This window comes from Pleurodeles waltl, chromosome 8 (assembly GCF_031143425.1).
Source record: "Pleurodeles waltl isolate 20211129_DDA chromosome 8, aPleWal1.hap1.20221129, whole genome shotgun sequence".
Taxonomy (NCBI): Eukaryota; Metazoa; Chordata; class Amphibia; order Caudata; family Salamandridae; genus Pleurodeles; species Pleurodeles waltl.
Genome location: NC_090447.1, coordinates 1248702729 through 1248715429, shown reverse-complemented (window position 1 = coordinate 1248715429; position 12701 = coordinate 1248702729). Strand labels below are relative to the sequence as shown.

The following is a 12701-nucleotide window of genomic DNA, read 5'->3' as shown; positions in this document are numbered from 1 at the left end:
CATGTTCCGCTGCAGATTCACATGCGCCCTCCCACCTCCCCGGTAGCCTGTAGCCGTTCTTAGTTGAATGAAAATTGTAAATTTGTAAATAAATATTCTTTTGATACACATTAAGTACATACAAACCTACTCCATTGCATGGGCACATCTAGTATACTCACAACTCCTACCTCACCCTCTGTGGGGAAAACAATCTAAGATGGAGTCGACGCCCATGCGCAATGGAGCCGAAAGGGAGGAGTCACATGGTCTCGTGACTCGAAAAGACTTCTTTGAAGAAAAACAACTTATAACACTCCGAGCCCAACACTAGATGGCAGGACCTGTGCATAGCATGTGATTCTGCAGCGGAACATGCCACGAACAGATGTACACTGGGTAAGTGACATTTTCCATATATATGTAGATGTGGATATATATATATATATATATGACTGGCTTTTGCCCTTTTTCTAAAGTAAGCCCCTGAGGAGGGTCAGGGCCTGTTTTTATTTGTGTGTGGGGGGGGAGCAGGGGGAGGGGCGTACACACTCCTTTCCGAGTCTTATACCTTCACATAGTAGATCATTCATGACATGTTCTATGACATAATTGGTCATCACTATTGATATCTGAAATTACATCAGTGAAGGCAGCAGTGTGCATGTTGCAGTGCGAGTTCTAGTTACATCAGGGCTCGAGATATAGTTATTTAATTTAACTAGAACTGGTGAATTAAAGTTTTTTTATTTTTTATTTTATTTTTTATGTAATGTTGCAACTGGCATTGCCACCTAACTATAATGTAATTTTATCCATTGTATTTTTCATTGTATGTATGTGTATATATATATATATATATATATATATATATATATATATAATAGCCCATGAACACAAAACACTCCTCATGCTTTTGAAAGTGCTGTATTGGCTTTCTGATTTCTCATGCTTAATTTTGAACCACCTGCCTTTCACTGCAATGCAGGTTCTACACTCTAATTGTCGCCTAGAGACATTTTAAAATCCTCCTTACTTTTGGTTCCCTGAAACGTGAGATTAAAAAAAAAAATCCCACAGAATTTGGTTTTTACCCGTATCTGCTTGTGCAGGAAAACTACTACCGCTTTTGATATATTTGTAGCAAAACCTGAACTCTTCTTGGTTCTGACTCATATCCTGATCATCTTGTCTTCTTCCACAACTACTTAATTTAAAGTTTCCTTCTCTGAACATATTACCCATTTATGCATTCTGAAATTTCCTAATTCTGATTGCACTCTTGAGTTAATTAGTGTCTGCGTGAGGGTGTTACAGATATCGAATAGAAAGGTAAATCAAATATAGACTGATTAATATTCAACTGTATGCGCACTTTTTATGTGCAGTATGAAGGCTAAATAATGAAGATGTAAATTTCCATTTTAATTACATATAGGTTTTCAGAGTAGGGTGAGGCAGATATTGAATTCCCTGCTGTGTAGATGCTTTCATTACACGTTTTGTTTTTCAGGTTATCAATGTAATTTGCTGCCCTGCATTTATTAGTAAGTAGGGTAACAAAATGTGTTTCATTTTCCCAGTTCTTTAATCAAGTCTTGATGCTTGGGAAAACGTCTATTAGCGATCTGTCGGAGCATGTCTTTGACTTGATTTTGGAGCTCTACAACATCGACAGCCATCTCCTACTTTCTGTTCTGCCACAACTTGAATTCAAACTCAAGGTAAATATTATTGTGAAGCTTTTGGATCACCAAATTGTGTATATGCTTTGTTTCTAAATTATTATTCACAGCTGAAAAGATTTTCTTTGCTTGGTATGTGGATTCCATTTTTATGCAGTTACTTTGTTGAATGCTTAGCCGCTGCCTGGCCTCGAAAGGTTGTCGTTGGAAGATTGTGACATTTCTCACTCAAAAGACTGAGACCAATGTATGTTGACTGGTCCTTGCTGCATGGCTGTTATTATTTTTATTCAAATTGTATAGAATTTTCTTGTATTAATACCTGCATATGCAGTGGGAACACAAAACCTCAAATCAAGCAAGTCAGAACAATAAGTAGAAAGCGGGTTTTACTAGCGTAGCTTTGAAGTGGTAGTCACTGTAAGGGCATGTTGACCATTAACCTTTACATGACCTGCATTTAAATGACATGCACCTTGCCTTAATGAGCAGTACGACTAATAAATATTTAAAAGAATGGTTTTAGACCTGTCAAAACAGCTTATTTGCACAGTTTGAGTTTATACCTGCATAGACAGGCTACTGACGGCAAGCCTGTAGTCGTGTTTGCATGGTCACTGCATTGGGTGGTACAGTGAGTGCTGCATATACCAATGGGGACATCTAGCTTACTGGCCCTGGGTTCCCTTTGGGCACCATTTTTCCAGGGACTTGAAGGCAAATTAATATCTCGGTTTCACTATGTTGAAAGGAGGAGTGCACACACTTTATCGCTGATTAGCAGGGGGTAAAATGCACAGGATCCTATAGCCGGCAAAAATAGGGTTCAGCAAAAAGACCAAAAAATTGGAGGGACCCTGCACGAAAGGTACATTTCTAACAACTAGTTAGTAAGTAACTTTGTACTAAGTCTTGATTTAAGATTTACTTATAAATGTGTGTGCTTGTGTCCAAATGGGGCTTCCTACCTATGTTTGTATACTACATGTCATAAATGCCACTTCAGTAGGTTTATTTTGTCAATATAATTGTTTTGGATATATGGCAGGTAGTAAATTGAGTGCATTGCACAAATTAATACTACATTGTTGTTTATACACTGAGGCCACCTCTAAACTACATCATCACGTAGAACGTACATCAAGTATGACTTTCTCAGCTAAATAATTCCCATTCAAATGGCACCAATTTAATGGACAAGTCTTGAAAGTATTTTTGTAAAGAATGTTCTGTGTTCTCTCACTTGCATGTATCATTTTAAAAACTGTTTTCATTTATTGTTAACTTTGTAAGTTGTGTTCAAAAACTTTATAGATTGAAAAAGCTTAATTTTCCTTACTGAAAGTTGTATTTTAGCATTACAATTCTTAATAAAGTGTTTATTTTTTTAGAGCAATGACAACGATGAGCGCCTGCAAGTTGTTAAACTGTTAGCAAAAATGTTTGGGGCAAAAGACTCGGAGTTGGCGTCTCAAAACAAGCCTCTTTGGCAGTGCTTCCTGGGCAGGTATATTGTGTTCTGTTTTTATTTCTTCAAGTAAAATCTGATATACAGACTGATGTTTGTGTATCTTTATAATATGTGCTTGAGCGATCATTTTGTTGTTTAGGTTATATTCCCCACATATTCATGTAGTAAGTCTAAAGGAAAGTTTTTTTTTGATCCTCAAATTCCTTTTGGAAGGGGATTCTGAATTACCCGATATGACATTGGACAACTTCCTTAGATGGTTAATGACAATTCACTAGAACAATGGTACTTTCCATCACTTTTCAGAAACTCGTCAGTTTTTGGTGTCTGTTGAGAAGCCATGCATTCAAGTGATACTACTATAGCCACACTGGAGAACAGAATTTCAAATTGGCTAGGAGGTACTTTATAGTATTCATTATATCTATTTTTATTTTTCTACATCTTCCTCCATATAGGATCTTCACCCTGTTAACTTGCTGTACACAGGTCATTGTTTTTATTGCTGGGTTTTAAGTGCATGTTGTGGCACTAGAAACTTCGTTTTACATTTAACACAAAGGTATCTAAGCACCGATTATTCCTGATGAATTGCAAACTTGCACATGAAGTACACTGAAAATGAAAGTTCTCAAAAGAAACATAAACGTACTCAGAAACCGAATAGTATGCAGAAAACTGTCTTCTAGTTTTGAGGCTGTAGGAAGTATTGATATTTCGAGTCAAGGATACGTTCCAAGGCCAAAGCAGTTGGGCAGATAATGTTTTTCATTAAACAGTTTTACTTCAACCGTTTTTGAAAACATGAAAATGGTGCTAGCAGGCTGCTAGCAAAGATATGGGGTACTAACCATTAATGTGTAAATAGTAAGTTTATTGAAATTTCTGTAGAGCTGGCTTTTTCATGGCATCTCTGAAAAACTGGTGCCCTTGAAAGCTTAGTTGAAGCATGGTAAGATTATCATTAAGCAGCTTCCCAGATTTTATAAATAATTATAGATAAGGGAAGTTGTTTCGTATCGTGTGGCTGTAGATACACATGCTCTTTAGACTCCTGCTATTTATCATTTTGGTTTGGACATTTGCAGGTTGTTTTTTTTTCTTCAAAAAGTCTTGAGTCTTGAATTGAACTACGACTCCTCCCTTAGTAGGTAAGCGTGTGGGCCTCCTGCCTTTGGGTTCTGGTCAGCACCGAGAGAAGACTTCGGACCACAGAAGCACCCGTCCATGTGCATTGAATTTACCCCCTCCTCTTCCTCTCGTCCCCACCCAAGCTCTTGAGCCCAGTGGCGGCAAACAGCTTCATGTGCAAAGCCTGCATCAAAGGCACAATGGAAGCCCTTGTTAACACCCATAATGCAGTTGAAAGCTAAACTGTGTCTGATGCTGAAGATACTGTTGATACTGAAAGCTCATTTGAGAGTTTAAATTCCCCCACCCCTCTTTTGCCCATGAAGATCTTGAAGTCTGCATTTAGCAAGGATATTGGTCTGTAGGAGTAGCATAATATGGGATCTTTCCCATGTTTAGGGATCACTGCTTTCTACATTGTCTCAGTGAGAGTACTCATTTTGCCAAAGAAGTTATAGAGGTGGGCAAGGACAGTGGCAAGTTGGGCACATGAGGGCCCCCTGTGTCGGTAATTGTGTGGTGCAAGCCACAGAGAGATATGCATTGGCCTCTTGGGAGTCTGCCTCCTCCGTTGCGTATAGTTCGGCGTAGAATTGTTCATATGGTTATGCTATCGTTGTTGGTTCTACGGCCGTTTTTTGTCAGGAGCTCTGCGATCCTTCCCTTGTGGATCTGGACATTCAATCTGTAGGAGGAGGAGCAGTCACGCTTTAGTGCCCCTGAACAGAATTTCTGTGCTGGTAGGGCAAACTCAACTCTCTCTATAACTAGAGCTTTAAGGTGTTCATTTGCGAAGGCCAGTTGCCTGCACACTGTGTGTGCAAGTTAGTTTGTGTGCCTCCTCCAGGGCTTTCACTTGCTCTTTTTAAAGCGGAACATTGGTTTCCTAGTTTTATTAAGTGTTGCAGAGATCGCTAATAAAGCCCATCGGACTACTGTCTTAAGTGTTTCTCATAACAGGTAAATGAGGGTGCAAAGGGTATCGTTCATTTGAAGAAAGTATTTCACCACCTCTAATCTCTGTCAAGGTAGATTCGTAGGTTGGAATTTTATTGTTGTCGCAACATTCTGTTCTAAGCAGCGCTCCCTGATTTGTGGAAGGAGACCATAATCTCTGGACTATCCCATTCAGGGATGGGATTAGGGGAGGAGGGGAGGTTGTCATCTGGCATTTGTGGCAAGGAACTCACTAAAGGGGGTTCAGGCTCTCTGCTAACACTCAAAGGATTTTGACTTCCTTGGCCTGCCATGGAGGATGGGTCTCCTGTTGGAGCGAGAAAGTTGAAGTTGAAGCGGGAAAGTTGAAGTTTCAAGGAAGAGACCCAATATGGGTGTCTGCAGGATAAGGTGTCTGGATAGTCATTAGGTTTCTTGCTACTTTGCAGTGTTTCGGCTCTTAAGTTGATGAAGCAACACTGTGCATTCTTGGTGGCTCTCATCTGCTGTTGAGTTATGAGCATCTTCATGTAGGGTGTCGGGCGTGTCTGCCAGATGACTGGTGTGTTTGGGATCTGTGGAGGTATGGGCCCTCAGGGGAGTCTCCCTGACCAAGAATGAACCAGGCCTTTTTCATGGTGCAAATTATGTGGGTTTTGCAGTTGCACACGAAGATAAGTCGAAAAGGGTGTCTTTATCATATTTAACCTCTATCACTCAGAAAGGAGGTGGCTGCATTGGGGTATCAGCGCTACTGCAGAATTATAGCTGACACGTCCTGGTATAGCCACACCTTCACCCCTTCAAAAAGTATTGAACCCTGGTCCCAAACTGCTGCCATTATTATGGCTTTCTTCTGTCGGTAGTGATGAAAGCATGTTAGTATATCATGCAGCGTGCTTAGTGTGTAGGAGAGCCAGCCTACTCAGTCAGTTAAAGCATTATTCTAGACCACATGCACAAAGTCTGGGAGTGTCTGCTTGAAAAGTTGAATAACATAGCCCTCTAGATCCTACGATTCACCTTGGAGATTGTACGCCCTTGATCCTAATGTTCGCGTGTCACACCTGTTTTCCAGCACTTCTAAGTTGATTTACAGATGATTGTTTTGTTCTTGGAGGTCTGTTAGTTCCTGTCTGTAGTTCTTATGTTCCTTTTCCTTAGCGTAGCTACCATTTTCATGGACTGCCACTCGCTGTCTAATATGTACCACATCTCTTTGTCCGCGCTATCGTCGTTGCAGAGTGTGGCTCTTGTGTCAATACAAAGTCTGGTGCTCTAAGAGAGCTGCGCGAGTAGCACACTCCGTGGTGGTTTCTCTCTGTGTAACTTATGCCTAGGTTCAGGGCCGATCAATGGACCCTGCAGGCAGGTTGCGCCATCTGTTTATCCATTAGGAGGTGGGAGGCGTCTGATGCTGCGGGCCTGGCCCATCCCACACCAGAGGGTGGCCGAAAAAGAGTCTGGGGGCCCTGCATGATCCCACAGCCTCTATCTGGCTAGCAGTCACTAGTTACAGCTTTCCTTTGGGGAGAAGGGGTTAAGTGCGAGCAGACTCCCATTGTCTCGGAGTAGGCTCTCATCTCCCCGGCTAAGGTTAGCTGGTGACTGTAAGCGACTTCCACTGCATACTTTAGGTCCTGGATTTCTTACCTGTATTCAGCTGCATATGGCCTCACTGCAACTTCTGGCCCCTAGTCTCTTCACTGAGGACCTCTCCCGCCTGGTCCTGAAGCAGTATAGGAGCTTGGCACTGCAGTGTTATTGTGGGTGCTTATGGGGCTGCTCCAGGGGTGAGGACATGATGGACGGCGCAGGTTGCTCTCCCCCCACAGGGCCACCCCCATGGGGCCTCTCCTTAGCTTGATTGCAAGGGGCTCCCCACTGCCTCAGTGCAGAGTGTCTCTGCTGCCCAGAGTGCAGCAGTGCTGCAAGTGGTGGTTCTGTGCACTGTGTATCGTGCTTCAGCCTGTGTCTGCTGGATTTTACTAATGTCTTGGATACCTGTCCTGGCTGGGCGTTTCAACTGGCGGCCTCAACAGAGGATGCCGTTTTGAATCCCTGTCATGTGCTGCGCTAGTCCGTAATGCCAATCCCCTCATTGCCAGGGAGATGTGCGCAGGCTCCCCTTCTCTGGTAATGTTTCCCCGCTCACCTGTAACCTGAATATCTCAGTCGAATGACAGAGGCTGGCGAAACTGGAATGTGGAGCAGCACAGAGGAGCTTCTACTTGCCTCTATCTTGGCCACAGACCCCCCCCCCCCAAATACACAATTTCAAAACCCCTGTTGTGTGGACACCTAAGCCTGTCAGCAGAATTTGGTTTACTAGACAGTTTTAAGAATTCTGTTTCAGACATCTGCATCATCCACAAGCTATCCACTGCTTATAGGGAGTTCTTCATTACAGTCTATACAGAGCATGTGTATCTACAGCCACACATGCTACCAATAGAAAATATGACTTATTCTATAAGCATCCGTTGTAGTGTCTAGTGCTGTAGATTCACATGCACCCACCCTCCTCTCCAGAAACCTAATTTGTTTCGCAGAGATCTCAAATGTTATCTGGTTGACCCTAAATATGACATGGCACACCAGGTTAAATTCACATGCCATACCATACTCGCCTGTTGTGCGAAAACCAATCTCAATTTTTGCCCATGTGCAGTTTCCTCTAACTGAGGAGTTACAACACATGCCATGACTTGAAAGACTTCTTTAAAGAAAAACAACACGCAAACATCTGAGCCCAACAATTGATAGCAGGAGTATGCATGGCATGAGAATCTACACTTCTACATACTACAAACAGTGTATGTAGGATTGTCCTTTCTGTTTATATGTGTATATATGAAAGTAGTATGTTGTTGTAGCCTCTCATTGTTCTATTTGGTAAGTTGGTCCCACCTGTTTGGATCAGCATGACATAAGAGAATGCATTTGTTTTCTTTGGAAACAATGGCTTTTAGTACCGTCCTTATTACTAATGTTCTGTCTTGAACTTAAGCTGAGCAGCAGCACACTAATATAATTCTTGCTGACTTTTATTTGTTATGTTGGAGTAGTACTGGGTGTGAGAAATTGGATTACTAATTGGAGTGGAAGACTAGCCACCTCACGGAATACTCGCAACCTTTCTCAGAGTGAACCCCTAAACTTTGTTCATTAACCTGTGCTTAAACCCCTCGTATCTATCACACAGGGCAGATGGGTATGCCTTAGGGCAATGCGTAAGTTGTTTATGCAGTACGAAAACATTAATTAGTTCCAAAAAATAAAAATCCCAAACCACATTAGAACAATTGAGTAAAATTTAACGAACTTGCACCAAAATGACAAAAATCCAATAAGGAGAACCAGCGATACTAAAACATTTTAAGTAGAAATAGAGCCAAAAATGTAAAGCATCAATGATAGTGGTTGCGGTAGGCCCAGAACAAAGCATAATTTGAAGCTCACTGCAATGGAACGCAGGGATGTGGAATTCCTATCGCCCGACGCCCGGGACATCTTGTTTGGGGTCAAGGGCAACAAGTTTTTATGTTTACTTTGTCCTTGGGACAAGTAGGCCCAACCCCCCTGCAGCACAAACCCTTTGGCTGCCTGTTTACAGAGAGTGGAATTCTCTGCAGTTGAGGTAATGTGTTTCCAAAAGATAATGCTGTTCGAACTTGTATTTATGGTTCATTATTTGAAAGCCTTCATTATTAGGGTGAGTGCTGTAAATAAATGTTTTAAGGTCACACTTCACTACTGACGTTGGTTCCAGTACAAAAAAAAAAAAAAAACGTGTACACACATGTTTGAAAAGTTTAGGCTAAGAGGCTAAGTATAATGCTCCCAGAATGCTCTCTGATTATATGCAAATGAAGTGTCATTTAGTAAAATGTGTTGATGCATGCTAGTATTTCCCAAAAATATTTCTAATGGAAAATCAGTGTAACCATTTTCAACACGATTATGGGAAGCATGAAAATAAACAAACACTGACAAAGCCAACTGATCTGACATATTTTTATAAGTCTTTTAGTTTCATCAATGCGTGTCTTGTTTTGACATGGCTTTTGTAACACTTTATTGTTGTGGGAGCTACCAGGCCCTCAACATTGTAACAAACATTGGCAAAACCCCCCCCCAAAGTTTTTGAACTCTTAAAGCACACGTTGCCACCAGCGGCATAACAAAGGCCCCGCAGCCGCCCTCCAGGGGGCCCCTCCAGCACAGCACCTGCCCTGAGTGAGTCTGGAGAGGGGGCTCCTCCATGTTCTTTGCAAAGGGGCACCCTCCAGTTTCGTTACGTCACTGATTGCCACTGTAGTTCCTGACACTGAACAAAACTACTTTGTGTGGCAATATGCTCCTTGTGGAAGAGCAGAATGCGATCACTCACAGTAAAGCCAGCCGAAAGAGAGAGAAATAGAAGTTTAATAAAAACAAAATGTCTTTGTTAACACCAGACATAATTAGGGACCAAGACCCACATGTAGGTAGCTTTTTGCATGTCGCAAACGGCGACTTTCGCTGTTTGCGACATGCAAAAAGCACATTGCGATGCACAAACCCAGTTTTGCGATTCTGTAACCTGGTTACCGAATCACAAAACGGGTTTGTGACTCGCAATTAGTAAGGGATGTTCCCTTCCTAATTGCAACTCGCAGTGCAATGTAGGATTGCCCGAACGCGGGCGCAAACCAATCGCAGTTTGCACCCATTCCAAATGGGTGCTAACACTTTCGCAAAAGGGAAGGGATCCCCATGGGACCCCTTCCCCATTGTGAATGTCACTGTAAACATTGTTTCAGAGCAGGCAGTGGTCTTGCGGACCACTGCCTGCTCTGAAAAAATGAAACGAAAACGTTTCATTTTTCGTTTTTGTTATGCATCTCGTTTTCCTTTAAGGAAAACGGGCTGCATTACAAAAACAAACAAAAAAAACTGCTTTATTGAAAAGCAGTCACAGACATGGTGGTCTGCTGACTCCAGCAGGCCACCATTCGCGAGGGGGTCGCAAATTGCGACCCACCTCATGATTATTCATGAGGTGGGCATTTGCGAAGCCCTTGCGAATCACAGATGGTGTCAAGGACACCATCCTACACTCGGATTTGCGACTCGCAATTTGCAGGTCACAAATCTGAACCTACCTACATGTGGCCCCAAATTCTTAAAGAAAGTCACAAAAGTGCACCCATGGTATATGTCGTACCCCTATAAAATATTTGTGAACTGTATTTTAGCATGGGTAAATACGATGTGTAGATTTGCTCATGTGAAAATCTATTGAGCATTTGCATGTTCATTTTCCCTCCAGCCACTTTCTTCCCAACCCTGGAAGAAGTTCTAATTCTGCCATTGTCAGGAGTAAATGTCCAACCTTTCTTATTATGGGAAAATATTAGAGAGAAGCTAGTAAAAATCTTTAAAACATGCAGGTTAGTAGGTTTGCAGACTCAAAGGCATTCCAGCCCTGAAACTATTCCTTACTGCTTCCTCCAGCCCCAGTATGCAGATCTGCAGAAAGGTGGCAAAATAAGGAAATTGCTACAGTAGGGATTGAAACTCCAAGTATTCAAGCCCTACTATGGTAGTAGCCCTGGCATAATCAGAGAGGCTATTAATTGCTGCCATAATTTTTCGCCACACTACATGGCACCAAAGGGACAAGTAGATCTTTTTACAGGACAAGTAGATTTGAGAAGCAACCTGTCCCCTGGACAAGTAGATATTTTAATAAATTCCACACCCCTGGGAACGCGAGTTGGATACACCAGCCAGGTTTGTCCTGGTCAAAGGTTTAACTTCTGATTTAGTCTGTTAAGCCCCAGTCCAAGGCAGTAGTACATTTCTAAAGCTTCCCAGAACCTCAGGAGAGGCACTTGGAGACCAGCATGATGTCAGACGGAGGCCAACACCAGGGACTATTCGTGGTCCAGTTGTCACGGGTCAGCCTGGGACTTCAAGGACAAGGCCTATTTTAGCTTGTCTCCCACACAGATCATCCTTATGACCATTGGAGGGCATTTTGTCCTGGGTACAAGAGGGACCAGGTCCAATCCTTGAGTACTCCTCTCAGATCAGGGCATTCTCTAGATGATGAAAGGGTGCGGCCACAATAAAGTGGAGGGCTGAGTTTGTGTGTTTGGGGGCTGTGTATTATGGTAATTCCAGTGTCCTCACATATCTAACTCTAAAATCCAGGTTGGAGCAGCTTCTGTACCCACACAAACCCATAGTAGTTTAGTAGAACAAAAGCAGGGTCCTTCAAGAGCAAGACACAGGATCAGCAAGAATTTTCTTGGCATCCTGTTCTCTCTCTTTTAAGGGCTTCCTTTCAAGTCCATGTCTGCTGGATTGAAGTGTGAATCCAGCAGACCTCTCAAGCAGGATTGGGCACTGTGCCATCTCTTGGGCTTGTATATGTCTAATCCCTTTACATGTGTTAAGTTTCATGGTTGCCCACCAGTCTTTTGATAGAGTTGTGCCCAGTTCCCCTTCCCAACTAAGCTGCCAGTTTTATTAGTTATATTTCCCGCTAATAGTATTTTAATATTTTATGGAGATCAAATGTGTGTCGTCATTCGTTTTTTAGAAAAGTTTCTCAGAGGCTGGCAGTGGCTGGGGGGATGCTTCTCTTGTTTATTGTTCAATAATTAATGACATACCTGCATATATCTGAATCCTCTCTTCAGTCCAAAGTCCATAATCTGTTCACACAATTGATTTAATCATCCCTGAGAATTGTCACCAGCTTTGACCAATCTCCCTTCCTGCCGTTACCTGAATGCCTCCTTATTTAAGCCAGGCCCAAAGGCAGAGGTTCTAAAAAGCAGGGTAAATGGCAATGGGTGTTAAGTTAGACCTAGTGATTTCCCTGTTGCATCCCATATGTGAATGGTTGCTCTAGTGACCTGTGATGTTACTACATCTTTCGATGAGTTCCTTAGGGTTTTCTACAAAAAGCCCCTTGCTGTAAAGTGGCATATAAAATCCCAGTGTTAAGTTACCTAATTGAATGGTTGTGAGCAGAAGGTTAAGTGTGGGCATGGTAGTAGACCATTAGGTTTAAGATTCCCAATTCCCCCACCCGGCTCACTGGCCTGGATGTTGTAAAATCCAGTCTTGTTCTCTTCCCTCTTCAATGTAGTCTAAACATACCTTTGAAGTTGTGTTAGAATTTGAGGGATCTACCTGTATCAGTATAGTCTGAAAGAGAAATATCTTGAGTAGTTTCATAATCTTATAACTGAAATGAGGTTGTGCTAGGACAGAGTATCATTATACTAACTATGTAATACTTATTTGTACTTCTTGGAGCAGTAGGGAAAATAATCAACGGTGTGAATGTTCTTAATTGTGGTGCCAGTATGTGTGTCCTAATATTTATTTTTTGATGCCATATAAATGGGGTATTAAATCTGAACCATGGCTCATTAGTTTGGTTAAAGTGGATTCAGGGCCATAGAAATATAGTAATTAGGTAAACCTCTGGTTCTCAA

The 12701-nt window shown here is 42.1% G+C and overlaps 1 protein-coding gene across 2 annotated transcripts in view; it reads left to right on the top strand.

Moving 5' to 3' along the window:
- Window positions 1-12701, top strand: part of PDS5B (PDS5 cohesin associated factor B) — an 813886-nt gene that overhangs the window by 158665 nt on the left and 642520 nt on the right. For both annotated transcript variants that reach the window (XM_069205557.1, XM_069205556.1), the window contains exons 8-9: window positions 1563-1703; window positions 3056-3171. In XM_069205557.1, the coding sequence (XP_069061658.1) occupies window positions 1563-1703; window positions 3056-3171 (257 nt within the window). The remainder of the gene's footprint in view (window positions 1-1562; window positions 1704-3055; window positions 3172-12701) is intronic.